The following is a 14915-nucleotide window of genomic DNA, read 5'->3' on the forward strand; positions in this document are numbered from 1 at the left end:
TAGATTTTATTGAACAGTAATCCTGAACATTACAATTTTTTTGGTCACCTGGCTATGCCATCCAGGTCTACTCACATAACTCGCGCCATTCCCAGACAACTGACACAATGTAAACTATGATCTAGTGCACATTAGCTACACTTCAAAGACAGTTTTGGTCACCAGAAGCACTTCTGCTCCATTTTCTGTCAAACACGAGCATTACTTTGAGCTTGCCTTGCTCTGTGTGGACTAGTCTGGCTGGGTTTATGTTGCTGCCACACACCACCACCAGCCCTGCATTTTTTTGGCTGTGGTAAGCAGAGTGCCTTTTGGGCAAGAAAATCTCAGTTTGCACTGGCTGAAAGAACATCTACAAGTGTACAAAAACCATTACTACCCTTTTGAGTCTGTTTTATCAAAGGATCAGTGACTCTGGCAGCATGGAGTTCAGGAGTATTTGGATTGCCAATGTAAGGAGTTTGGCATTGAGGCAGCACAGAATTATGCTCAGTCTCAGAGCTGTCAAGCCATTCTGTTCATTTTCTTACACCATTTAAAATATGGTGACATGGATCTCCAGGTTGCTGCAGAGATAAACAAGAGAATGATCTTGAGACTGCCAAATTCTGAGGCTCAGAGGCTTTACCACAAGGACAGCAATAACATTTTAAGTTTTCCAGAGCAGGAAGTCAGTGATCTTGTTGGAGTCCTGGAGTCATGGCGCACGACTTGTGTTTGTTAGAGCTGGTTAAATCACAGGAAGAGAATGCATGCCAGACATGTGTGAGTTCTGGTGCTTTATCTTGCTGTGTCACCAGTTGGCTGGATTTCCTCTGTTTTGAAACTCCTGACAGTCTTCATAGCCCAAGGAGTATGTAGGTATTTTAGAAGGATCCAAGTTCTTTTAAAAAGCAGTATTCTGAGGCAGTTTTGATTTTTGCCAGCTAGTGGGCAGTGAACTTGAGTTAGATACTAAATTTAGAGATGCAATATTTGTGTACTACCTTCTCATTCCATTGCCTTGCAGGAATGTTGCCTGACAGCTGTTTGTTGGGGAAGAGTTACACTAATACATAGTGTTTCTAAAACATATATAATTTACTCTGTAAGTAATACTGAAAACTCATAATTTACTATATAAATGCCCTTCATCTCTGCATTTTATAATCTGCTATTACCATGAATTGCAGGCCATCACACGGTTGCAGGATGCTTTCAGATGCTCCTTCATTTAAGTTTTTGCATGGAAATATAAAACCCTTGTGCAGAACTGATGAGCATTAAAAGAAAATGTATGTTCACAGTGGAGTCTATGCAAAGACTATCAGGATAAGTGTGCATCTGCTCACAATTTGTTGTTAAGCTCCCATAAGCCAAGCACTTGAGCCAGTAGTATCAGCTATTTCTCAGGTGTTACGTACAATTGCAGCCCTAGTGTTTCCTAGTGAGTTTGTGCTAATCACAGTAAAGCTGGGAGTTGCCTCGAGATAGCCTGCTGCAGAGTTAGCTCATCATCAGTTTGTCTAGCTTCCTAAAATCCTACACTCTTTTAATTTGTAGCATTCTGTCAGAAAATGAAACTCTTAGGCTTTGAAGTAGGCACTGTCTTTGTATCTCCTACTTAGTGTGCTAAGTATGACCTGAATCTGTATCCTTGACTGAAACCTTTTGAATTCCCTGTGTTAACATAGTGTTCTGCGCACGAGTCAAATTCTGGCATTTCTTGGAATTTTGATTTGAAATTGCTATTATCTTCTTCATGTTCTACAGCAAATGACAAAAACCACATTAAGCAGATGACCTGTTCCCCAAGTGGCTGCGTGGGGTGATGAAAATGTGAAATGAATAATATATTTCAGGATTCTGTTCACTCTGTGGCCACAGAAAAGTAGCTTAATGCAAGTGATGTTTTAATCTGTTTTAATATCACTAATACTAAAGTGAATATTTTTTAAATTCTCATTCATTAGGACATGCTGAGAGCAAAGCAACATTTAGAACCATTGGAGAAAATTCTGACACACGCAAAAGGAAAGTGGCAACGTACTTGAATGTCTAACGCCCAAAGAGTGCATTTGCTAAACCAAATATTTCAGAGAGTACTTTTTTTTCCAACATCATTAATATGATGCACTCCTGTAAGAGCAATAATCAATAGTATACCATTATGTTTTTATTCTCTCCTTTGAAAGAATTAAATATTAACCATCAGAGAAAAAATAAAATTAAGAGAAGGGCTTGAGTTATTTTAATAGTTCTTCAAATAGTGTTCCCTGATTGTGGGAGAGTTTCAGCAGGAACAAAAGGTGTAGCTTGGTGCAGCCTTTGTTATGATGATTTGGGGAAGGTCTGTCTACATTATCCTGGGTGGTGCTGCAGCTCATTTTTGGTTGGGAGTGTTAGGCACATTTCAGAAATTTACTGTTCAGGCACTTAAACAATGCAAGTAACACATTTTCCCTTTAGAAGTGGAAAATTGCAGCTCATGTTGATAATCTCATGCTATTAGCTGTGATAGCATATAGCAAAATGGAATAGCTAATACCAGAAGCTACTGCTTTTGGTGGGACAAGCTTAAGCCCATGGTGCTGCTGAAATGAGAAACAGGGCTTTTACGTGGATGAATTCTGCTCACCAACACAGAATGGAGAGTCTGAGATTTCCCTTCAAGAGCATGTAAGTTTTCCTTGCCTTAAGGAAAAAAATTTCCTTTCCTTGGAGTAAAAATCATTATTGCTGTTGCCAGCTAAAGAAACAAAATGTATTGCAGGAAACCTCAGGGAGTTACAACTCCTTACCTCACGGGGCTTTGTTATTTGAAGTAATACAGACTTTTTTCCGTGCCTTGCTGCTCCTTCTAAAATAGTGAATTTCACATTCTAGCTAAGTGACACAGTGTCTGAACAAATACCTTCTGATAGTTTCATGTGGTACAAAAATCAGCAGAGAGAGTTTTTTTCAGGGACAGTATGTTTCATGTAGTTTATTATGTATATTTCCTCAATGAAAACATTGTTTCTTTTGAATCTGTTAATTTGTTTTTCGTATGACTGTAAAATGAAATCCCTTTCTTTTGAAGACAAAAGCAAAAGTTTCATTTATTTCTGTGTTCTGTAATGTGTTCTTGTTGTCCTGGTGTCTTGTTTACTTGAGATGCGCATTGCTTTGACAGCTGCTTTTTTTCATTAATTGAAACAAAAATTACTGTGCTCATTGACACTCATTATGTACAATTTGAAGAAAGATTTTCCTTTGTGTTCATTTTTAGCTGCCTGATGTTCCTCTTCAAACACTGGCTTCTGAGGCCAGTAGAATATTGTCTGCTCTTGAATTTTCCCCCAATAATTTACTCCTTCATGTGTGTTCATTTTTCTTTTTGCATTCAGTACTTCTTAAGTCTTTGGAGAAATCAGTTTTAACTAAATTAATATGTTTTATTCCTTGACAAAACTAGTAAATGTAATTGGGATTTTGTATTAAAATACTCCTTTAAAATGCACATGTAGCTGAACCATATCTGTTTTGTTTTACATAAGTGAGGCATGACTTTGCTGGTTAATGATCCTGTTTCTGCCTCCTCTTTGCATGCTTCAGAGATTTCCTTGCCACTGCTGATGGACCTGCCAGGATTTTTTTAATGCAGAAATTAAGGTTGTGTATTACCTTATATGTTTCAGGGATAATGGCTGCAAAATGGAAAGTACATGGACTGTTAGTTCTTTCTCCCCACAAAACTTAATTTCTCTGAAATCTCAGTGTGATTTTAAGAGCTAGTCTTTCTGCTTCTGGTTGCCCTAGTGGTGTGTGAAGGTGGTGTTACATGCTCCTGGAAAGAGCCGGAGAGTTAGTAGCCAAATTTTCAGTTTAGACAGCTACTGCACACAGCAGGGCCAATAAAGTAGAAACAGAAGTTGCTACAAGTGTAGTCTAACAGATGACTTTTTTTGTGTGAGCATGAGATCTAGACATACAGGATGACAGTTTCAGGTATTCTGTTTAGCTGTAATGCTTACTGCTTGTAAGATGGACTGTGTATCCTTTGCTTCTCTTAAATAAGCAAAGAAGAAGCAAAACCAGCTGTTAGCTTTCTTTATAGAAGACTGTTGAGATTCGTAGGTATATATGCTTAGTTGTTATGAAGTATATAAAATAAATGGTTACCGTTTATTTCATTGGAGAATATATTAGTATTTATAGAGGCAGCAATAACTCACCAAAAAATGTGCCTTGTTTTACAGTGAGTATTATAAAGTATGGATGTGCATGTTGGTGACTTACCTTCTTTTTAGTAGCTCTTTCAATGCCATAAAATTTTACAGAACTATTTTATGTTTTCTTGTGTTTTGGCTTTGTTTTACAGAACTTCAGTGCTTAAAAAAGGAAGAATGTAGGTTTCTCATTATCTTTAATGGTTGCTTTTAACCCAGACCATTCTATGTGCTGTCTGTGCCTGTGCACCTAGAGTCAACATCTTGCATGCACTGCTTTTTAGTTGAAAGAGATTCACATAAGCCTAAACAACATTTGAGAAACTGAATTAAGGTGGGAAGCTGAGGTTTGAACTGTTGTTCAAACATCTGAGTTCTTACCTCTTGTTTGGAGAAGTCTTTTGGTCAAAAAATGACACTGATAAACCATTTTAGCACTATGGGGGATATACTTCTGATAATAATGTATGTTTCATCTCAGGAACTGAAAGCTCATGAAGAAAAACGTGGAATAGTTTTGTCAAAATTTTGGTGGTGTTACTGTATAAACATGAAAAAGACTGCACCGGTCCCTCCGCCCTTCCTTTTCCATGTATTTATTTAGTCCCAAACTGTATAAATCCAGATGTGGTCCTGAGGGAAGTGCTGGCTTTAGAATGTGTTTGCGTAGCTATCTGTACAGCCAGCAGGCTGCTTGTGATCCATACACACTGTATTCCAGCTTCCAGAGGGAGCCCTGCAGAAGCAAGGTGGTACCATTCACCTTAGGGATGGGGAGAGATGAGCACAGACATGTGTGCAGAAGACTGAGTAGGCAGCTCAGGGTTCAGTATTGCAAGCTTTTCCTTTTCAATATTATTGTTTTGTTTTATTTTGTTTGTTCTTGAGATAGTGATTGCAGCTTACGATTTTTCAAAATTTTGTTTTGTCGGCAAATCATTTGCATCTCATGGTTTACCAGCCCAAGAAACACCCACATTTTATATTCAAAACTAGTTCAAAGCAGCTTTTCAGGGTGAAAATTGAGTAAACTCCTGCTTCAGAGTCTGAACTTGTCTCTGACACTCGGTTTCTTTTTCCTACTGTTGTCTTTCTTCATGGGTGTGACTTTTCTATCATTAATTTGTTTATAAAGAGCAAATCAATGAATTTTCAAACTCAGCATGGAATATCACTGGAGAATTAACTTCATCCAGATGACTTTACTAATGACTAATCAAGATACTCTTGGTTGTATTCTGCCTTTTTTTTTTTTTTAAAGATTCCTTGTAAAAACTGAAATAAATTTGGAGAGTTCTTCAAATGGAAAAGAGGTATCACTTGGAAAATGATGAAAGCATCAAAATACAGAGCCAGCGGTGCTTGAGAACTGAGTTATTAGTGCTTAAGACACTGTTTTCTCTCTTAATGTACTGAAATACTGCTGTGGAGTTACATTTTGTCTGGTAGAATTCATCAGTACTGAGGTTATAGCTTCTGTATGCCGAATGCTGTGATTGCACAGTATCTTAATTGCTCTTTGAATTGTCTCTGCATAATAAGAGGATAACTGGAGTTTCTTAAATGCTATAAAATTAAGACAGGGGAATATGCTACAGATGAAGAAGATGAAGACATGGGACCTGTCCTTCCAGGAGGTGACATGGCTATTGAAGTGTTCGATCTTCCTGAAAATGATGACATGTTCTCCCCTAGTGATGTGGACACCAGCAAACTTGCTCACAAATTCAAAGAAGTAAGTTATGTATCAGAAAATACTCACTGGACCAAATTTTTAGCTATCTCAATGCTTTGTTATTTTCTCTTGAAAACTGGAGTGGTTTTTAGCTTTTTGTATGCTTAGTACTTTGAAATTACTCAAAAAAATTGCTTGGAAGAAGTAGAACTGTCCTTTGGAGATATTTAGGCATCAGCTTTCAGGTGACTGTTGTATTGATGAGGGTAATTTATAAATTAACTTTTCAATACAGAAGTTACTCTGCCTCAGCACTTAGTTTGCTCAGCAACACAGACAAAGTGCAGGCTGGGGTTTGGGGTTGGTTTTGTTTTTTGTTTGGTTTGGTTTGGTTTGATTTGGTAAGATTCCAGTAAAAGGTGATAGGGAAAACCATACAACAAATGTTAAATTTCAGTGAAGAGAGACATGTGAAACTCATCCTGTATCATTACACAGTAGCTCATCAGTGTACAGCCATGTCATATGTTTGGCCATGTGCTTAGAAAGATGCTCTACTGGGGAAGCAGCCATACTTGAAGTTGGTTTTTTACTAAGGTTTTACTAAAGCCATACCAAGTTTATGGTTAGGGAATATAGCATCTACCTGTACTGTGATGTTCACTGTGGTCGTTGAATTAATATAATTTCACATACTGAAGCACAGAGGGACATTTCTTCTGTAGTTTAGGCTGCACATTTGATGTGGCTTCTTTTTAAACTTTCCTGAATTCTTATGCAAATAAAAATATGAAACAAGGGATGTACTTAAGCTTACACTAATGGGCTGAGTGATGGCAGTAAAGAAATTTTTTTCTTTTTAAACACAGGAAGATTGAAGGGTTGAAAGTCAGAACTTCACAGGAGATTTAAGCAACAGAACCTGGGCTCAGATAGGAGTTTTAATACCAGGACTCCGTTTTTATTCTTCTCCACTTACCTTCTTGCCTTCACTCAAACCAGATATTTTATCTTGTATAAGTATATTGTTACTACCCTCTAGTGAGAGTCATATGTGGAAAGCAATCAAACAATGAGCAACCTGTCTTTCCCTTTTCTGCTGATAGCCCTCACAGCCATTGGGTGCCCACTGTTATTAATTGTCTTTACATTACTTAAATTATAATTTTCTCACTCCATAGTTTGAGTTTCAGGCTTTTACACAAATTAGCACAATATTTTACTTCATTTTCTAATAATTTGCATCATATATAAAATACAGTCTCAAAGCAGTGGGAAGATGCTACCATTCTGTGTGTGCCAGCAAGTTTTCCAAGGCTGTGGAAAAGACAAATGCAGTGATGGGCAAGAAACTCACCTTTGAATAAATTACCTTTGAATCTGTGCTTGAAGAGTTTCCATAAACTCAGGCTATTGCCATACTCGAGCTTGTCCAGACCAATTTGAAGTTATTTGCAGACCTGTCTTCTGTTATGGCCTTAAAATAGTTTTAGAGACCAGGTGAAGGTACTTTGGGATCCTCAAGTGTAAGTGTAGATGAGAGCCCAAGAAGAAAACATGAAATGCTTCTCCTGCCTAAGAGTGGACTCTTCTGCAGCCCACACAATTACTGCTGATATGAGCACAATACTTGTGTTTCACTTATTGTCTTTAAGAGTACACAGCTGCGTTTTGTTGGCTGATGCTGAGTGAGTACATGTATTTTTCTTGGTATTTGCCCTAAATTCTTTCAACACTAGAGGACTTGTTCATGGTCACACTGCACGAGCCCACACAGTATTTTCTGGAATTACATTTAAAGAATAACTGTTCTTTCTTGTTCTTACTCCAGAGATTAATAAAAGTATTAAGCAAGTGGGTAGGACATAATCTTTGAGCATAGTAGTTTGACCTAATTAGTTGAATTCAGTCTTTGCAACAAAAAATCTGTTCCCATACTCTGAGAGCACTCTTACTTAAAATGCCTTGCTTTTGGAATGAAAGTCAGAAGAGAGATGGGCATTCCTGGGCAAATCACTGTACTTCTGAAAGTCTTGTTTTCCTGGCTGCAAAGCAGGAAAAGTAGGACTGATTTTTCTTGACTGCTTTGAGAGAAAGACCAAGAAACTTTATTTTAACTGTGATGATGCAAGAGAGACAAGATCTGTAGGGAGAAGGGACATTTATGGAAGAATTCATTATTTCATGTTTTAATGAAATATATCAAGAATGGATGATTACTCTATGCAAAAAATATATAATGATATTATGTAAAAATTGTCAAGGTGATTGTTAGATTCTACTGCATACTTTCCTTCCCAGTGTACTCCTGATATTTTAACATTTGCTAGACTTTCATCACATTCTACCTTTTGCAGTCTTGATGAATTCAATCCATTTTCACTCTGAAAGTTACCTTTTATAACAAGTTTTATTGTTTTGTAGAAAATTAATCAGATTTTCAAGACATATTTGAGTAGGAAATGTGCCAGAAATTACTCAAAATGTCTATGTTAAAGTGAAGCCTTCACAGCTTTATATTAACTTAATAACCAAAAAAGTAAAAAAAATTATAAAACAGTATCTGCCAAGAATTTGCCTGGCATTAAATAGGACATGGAATAAAGATTTCTGATCCCCTGTTAGTAAACTTGCTTTAAAAACTTTAGCTATGGAGTCCAGATTTTCTTGCCAAATAGTTGATCTTGCCTGTTGTTTAGTCTAACCTAGAAATGTGTTAGTATTTCTCATCTATTCTACAAGCATAATTAGTTATTTTTTTTAATAAAAAGTACATATCCAGCTACACATTTTTTTGTTAAGCAGAAAGGTGTCTTCTTTCTTCTGCCTCAGTGGGATCTGCTGTACCATCTACTGATTCAATGATCAGACTGGGTACTCAGTATTCATTTTTTTAAACTTAATAACAGAGAGCACAAAAAAATAACTGTTAAAAACCATCTGTACCTGACCAGATTGTCATTTATGCAACAATTTGGAGTTTATTTGTACATAATAATAATCTCTTTAAGTGCTCCGTATGGATTTGTGGGCTTTTAGAAGAGATGGGAGTGGACTGTCAGGAGGTAGCATAAGGCTTTGTGTCTTGGCTTTTCAATGTCATTATTAAGTCTGAAAAGGGGAAAATCTAGCTCATCTATTATTCCCCTGGTTTTGTCCTAAAACTGTGCAGCAGAACTAAGCAAAGGTTTGGGTATTTTATAAACACCATGATGTTTTGAGGTAGTTCCTTAATCATTTTTCACTATTAACAGGAATGCAGTGGGGAGGAAAAACAGTTCTCAGTCTCTGAAAATTGTAGATCAGAGGCTGGAATGACTGAGCTCAAAAATTGCAATTAGCCTCTAGCAAATGCTGATAAAGTATCTCCTTTTTTTCCTCTAATTTTATAAAAAGGTATATGTCCTTCTCAGCTTCCTGGCCTGCTAGGTGCAGTAGCTTCACTGGCAGCTTCTTGCCATTTGAGCAGCTGCAGGGCTCCAAGTGCCCTGTTCCCAGCTGCACCGGCACCTCTCCATCCTGGAGCAGTAGCCCTGCTCCCCTGTGGCTCTTCCTCAGGAGCCCTGTGATCCATGGGTTGGTTACCTGTGTTTCTGCAAGCTGCTGTAGTCAGTGCCTGATTTCATTTGAAATTAAATTTTTCATGTGCTCTCAATGAGCACGTGAAGAGTCATAACACTTTTGAGTGCAAAGTCAAAAAGTGAGTGTAAGTGACGGATGATCTTGGGGACTGCAGGTTCTTACAGCCTCCTTTGGAGACCATGACCGAGAAATGAACATCCAAAAGAAGATTCCTAAACAGAACTGGTGAATCGGTGTCTCCTTTATTCTATCCAGCAGAATTTGAACTATTCTCCACCTTAGGGGACTAGATTTATTCAGTAGATTACTTAAGGCTGATTTGTAAACCAAACTGTATCTGAGAGTGTGCATTTCCTAGGCCAGAAGAAAGGGCATTCAAGAGACTTCATGAAACAGGAATTTCTAAATTAGCTTGGAATTTTTCAGAGATACTTGTACTGGTCAGCTCAGTCATAGCTCCTGTTACTTTGAAAATTATTCCTCTCTTCTGGAAGAACTTCTCCTTTGATTAATTTGCATATTTTCTTACTAACAGCTGGTTCTTCAAGAATGTAACCATTGCTTCACCAGAAATGTTAGTTTCTGGTTCAGTACAATGACCTCATATAATCTATTAGCTCAGCATAAACTATTCCCAAAAGCTCATGTTTGTCTTGTAAAAGAAGTATCCTGTGTGTAAAACATGCTTTGCTGTAACTGTTCCTTCCATTCATAAATAATGGGTGATGCCTTATCTCCAGTGCAGTGCTGGCTCAGTAATTCACTTATTGCCCTTGCCCTCAGCACCATACCCAACATACCCAAATCACTGATTCAGTGTAAGGTTTTGGGGCCTGTCAGTAGTTTGTCCATGCTGCCTGCTTTAAATAGTACAGCAGCAGGGATTGGGGTGCAGGCCAGTATTGGATACATGTGCATGATCATTTCCATTTGGATTAGGGTTATGCTGTTGAAGCTGTAGTTCAGTTTGTGCTTCAGAGCATTCCTGGAGCCTGTGAATAGCAGACCTCTGTGATAAAATTAAAGGTGTTTCAGGACATTGCCTAATACACTCAATAGTGACTGTTCACTCCACAGGAACAGATTAATGTAGGTTAGTACAGAAGAAATCCCACAGCAGGTGTGCAGGTGGATGCCAGGTCCTCCACACCAACCCTTTCCCTGTACAGATCCCCTGTTGTTGTGGCTGCTTGGTGATGTAACTACAACCTTTAGCACACTGCCTGGGCTGTTAATCTGCTTGCAATCGCTTTGTTGCTTGAATGCTGTTGCTGTTATTTACAGTTTCCCTGTGTAACTGCTCTCAATTGAGATTAGCCGGCTTGAGCAGAGTAACTGCAGCTATTGGTGAAGAATAGCATCAGTTTACCTTTCTTCTTGCATGAAATAAATGTGTGGAATCTTCCCTCAAGGTTTTCCTGACTTCTTGCGTTGTTAAATCACTTATTTCCGTATTTGCTTATTTGTAATGTGCCTGCTTTAATCAGTGCAGTGGGACTGTCAGCACTGGGACATATTTCACATTCACATCAGAGGAGAGCAAAGCCCAGCAGGAAAACATCTATTTTTTTTTAAACATAAGACATTTGGTTTTGCCAAACAGATTGGATGTTCTGATTTGAAATTATGAGTGGTTAGACGGCATCCTATCTTTAATTAGGTTGTACAGACTGAGTCATTTTGCAAGCTAGACATTTTAATTTACAATCTACTGCACTGCAGCACTCTTCGGGGCCTTCTGCTATGTAATAAGGTATTCAACTTGCAGCACAGGCTTTTAAAATACCAGAGTACTCTCTGTGACTTCACTTGTTTATTTTATATTTTCAATTCTAGTTGCAAATCAAACATGCAGTTACAGAAGCTGAAATTCAGAAGCTGAAGACAAAGGTAAGAATCAATATATGGTTAATACATTATGTTATTTTTCTTTATGCAAAATCAGATCTGAAGACGTATCTTTATGTGGGTGGAGAACTCAACATCCTTATTAAAGGCTGATTAAAAAGCACAGTGGCTCAGCTAAATCTTGTCTTGGAATAGTCTTTATTCCAAGTTTAAAGTGAAAATCTTAAGTGTTGCTATTAAAAGAAAGTGTCAACTTTTGTAGCTTCAATTAGACATGTTTTAAGGGGTATCATAATGACTAAATTGCAGACTGCCAGTTTTAAAATTCTGATGCATTTTTTTTTCAGGTTTCAAAATTATATTTGGATTGAATATTCAAGTTGAAATTAGTAGGTTTTTTATTTACCAGTGATGTTAAAATATCTCTACACTATTTTCCGTTATTGTCTTTTTTTAAAAACCCGATTTGTTTAAAGGTATTTTAACAGAAATTCATTTTATATGCAGAAGAAAAACTGTTGTTTCATATTGTTGCAGCTCTCTTTAAAAGATAGTCTAGGAAGGACTAGGAAGTTTAAAAGAAAACATTAGCTCATAATCAGTTGCTATTTAATAAATTAAATTTGCTACAGCAATAAAAAGAACTGGGATATTTTTATACTAGGGTAACCTTTCTGGGAACCTAACTGATTATTCAGTTGTTCAGCAATACTAGATTTTATAATGACATCCTTCTCTTTGAGTCTGATGACATCATAAAGGAAATAAAAATAAGAAAAAGAGAAAATTGTACTTCAGAAGAAGATTTTAGAATATTATTTCTTTGCAGCAGCATTTGCACTCACTGTGTATTTTGCATAGTGTTTATCAAATCTGCATAAATTACTGTTAAAAAAAAAAATCAAGAGTGCAACTGTTTTCTGTAAGGACAATTTCTGTTGTCCTGTCTCAGTCCAGAAAGTCAAAAATCTTTTCTTCCTCTGCTTTCCAGTTCCAATCTAGCAATTGGAGCCACACAGTCAATCCCTTGGGATTGTGCCAAGGCCCATTGACTTGATGGCATCAGTGTGTGGGTGCAAACATTTATCTGTACAAATCCATTTTGAAAATTAGGGTTAATGTGCCTTTAGTGTTGGACCTTTTTACCTCATCTTTTCAATTTCAATAGAGCTGAAGAAAATGTGACTAATTTAGGTGTATTACTGATAAAACTGCAAACAAGTTTTTTTTTTTTTTTTGGTGTGTATCATCCATGATACTAGCAGAACTGCCTAGAACAGATTCAAAGCTCTTGGTAAATAAACAGGGGTGTTAAGGCATTTTCTGTTCACAAAATTCTAGGAGGTAAATCACACAAGATGCTGTATACCCCTACCCTTATCCAGCACCAAACACTGAAACCTGCAGGTAGCTTCAGTTAGGAAATAAGAATCCTAGCATAAAAAAACTTCTGGAAATCAAATTCTCCCTTCCCAAAATAAGAAATGTCGTCATTTTCTGAAAGTGTGTGAATGCTTTGTAGTACCTGAGTCACATGCACAGAGCAAAACACATCCCGTGTGATGGCTGATTAACCCTGCAGTTTGCCTGAGTACTCCACTATTGACATTTTTAAATGTCAGCCAGTCAAATAGGTTAGTATAACCCAGAGAAGCATAGAGTCTGCACTGGCACACTGTGTAAAAACTCTGCTTGCTTTTATGAGGAAGAATAATGCATTTGTCAGCCTGTTTTCTTTATTCTGGAACACTCTTCCCACTGCTAGCATATTACTGTTATAGTTACTGATGTATTAATTCTCTCTGTTTGAGTGGTTTGAATTGATCCTAAAGTATTTGCTACTTTTTATGGACTGCATCTCCACTCCTTTGTTCAGCTGCAGGCTGCTGAGAATGAGAAGGTGAGGTGGGAATTGGAGAAGACCCAACTCCAGCAGAACATAGAGGAGAATAAGGAAAGGATGATGAAATTAGAGAGTTATTGGATTGAGGCACAAACCCTGTGTCACACAGTGAATGAGCACCTCAAGGAGACGCAAAGCCAGTATCAGGCTCTGGAGAAGAAATATAACAAGGCAAAGAAATTAATCAAGGATTTTCAGCAAAAGTAAGCAGCTACATCAGGCTCAGAAAATGACTTAGTGGCCAGATAGAAAACATGTATGTGATATATTTTGAAATATGAAACCCACTGTTAAACACCTGTAAGGTAAACACTGTTTTCCACATTTTTATTCATTAAAAGCATGGACTCTTTTTAATGGAAAAATGCTAGTATTCAAGCTGTAATCATGCTGTACCTAAATAAAGACTTAATCTGTAATATTCCAGGTTGGTATGTTTCAGAATTAGGAGATAGCTCGATGTAATTGCAAACAACTAAGAGTAATCACAGTAAAGCATTTGGTTAGCAAAGTTTGCAGCAGTTTATATGAGTATTGTATCAGCTGGATTCATTCCTGCTGTGTACTTATGTAACATCAAAAAGAATATTGTTTTGTTACATTTTACAATTTATTTTTCTTCTTCTTGTAGATGCCAAGAATGCTTGAGCTGAGTTGAGCTAACTGATGATTTCCTGGCCCCCTCTGTTTCATGTGGTCCCCTCTCCCTGGTGGCTAGCAAGAATAATAACATCTTACATTTCTATAACAGCTTCCATTCCCCAAATTACTTTTGCGGGGGGCAGAAGCTTTTTTTCATTTGCTACTGAAATACACTTATTTAAAGAGGAAAACTCAAAGATGTACAGCAATGTCAAGTGATGATTGGGATTGCAGAAATGAATACCCTGTCCCATTAAAAAGGGGGTTTGATTGTTAAACTGTCGTTACCTATCTTGGAATTTTGTAACTGTTCCAGAACTAGTTTGTGTCTTGTGTGCTTTCTATCACAAACTTCTTTGATATTCAGAATAAAAAGAGATAGGGCAAGTCACTAGAATGAGTTTGAATAGCTTTCTATTGACATTCTACTTTATATTAGTGAAAGATCTATTCAGTTGTTTTTAAACACCTCAGACTTTTAACTGACCTAACAAATTTCCTTTAGGAAATTCAACTTGTACCTGAAAACTCACAGGTTGTCCTTTCCGTGAAGGAGCACAGTCATACTCTACTAAAACAGAGACTTTGCTCTGTGTCCTACAACAGAGAACAGGATAAACTAAGCTACATTGTTTTTGTTGTAAACACAGATTAGGAAAAGAAACTGGTTTAACTGTTTTGATTATTATTAAGAACTGAGATTTTTTTTTCCCAGATAAATTACTCTGGCAATTTTTGTATCATTGCCTAGGATATTCATTTAGACTAATTGCTTAGGGTTTTTCCTGATTACAGTTTCATAGTTCTTACTAAGTAAGTGACAAATTATTTTCTAAGGACAGATTTTTCCGATGAGTAGCAAAACATTTTATTTTTCATTTTACTCTGATTGCTTTGATGACAGCAAATACATCTCTTTTTGTCCCTAAGAGAGTTTGATTTCATCAAACGCCAGGAAGCTGAACGAAAGAAAATAGAAGATTTGGAGAAAGCACACCTTGTAGAGGTTCAAGGCTTACAAGCTCGTGTGAGTAGCATTTACTCTTATATCTGAAGAATGAGACAATTCTGTCTG

General features: G+C 37.1%; 1 protein-coding gene across 1 annotated transcript in view; it reads left to right on the forward strand.

The window, feature by feature from the left end:
* The window catches only part of PPP1R9A (protein phosphatase 1 regulatory subunit 9A), a 122989-nt gene that overhangs the window by 87970 nt on the left and 20104 nt on the right, over positions 1-14915 (forward strand). Inside the window, exons 6-9 of the mRNA XM_062495049.1 lie at positions 5770-5925; positions 11284-11337; positions 13172-13401; positions 14771-14867. Coding sequence (XP_062351033.1) covers positions 5770-5925; positions 11284-11337; positions 13172-13401; positions 14771-14867 — 537 coding nt within the window. The remainder of the gene's footprint in view (positions 1-5769; positions 5926-11283; positions 11338-13171; positions 13402-14770; positions 14868-14915) is intronic.

This window comes from Cinclus cinclus, chromosome 1 (assembly GCF_963662255.1).
Source record: "Cinclus cinclus chromosome 1, bCinCin1.1, whole genome shotgun sequence".
In the NCBI taxonomy this organism is placed as follows: domain Eukaryota; kingdom Metazoa; phylum Chordata; class Aves; order Passeriformes; family Cinclidae; genus Cinclus; species Cinclus cinclus.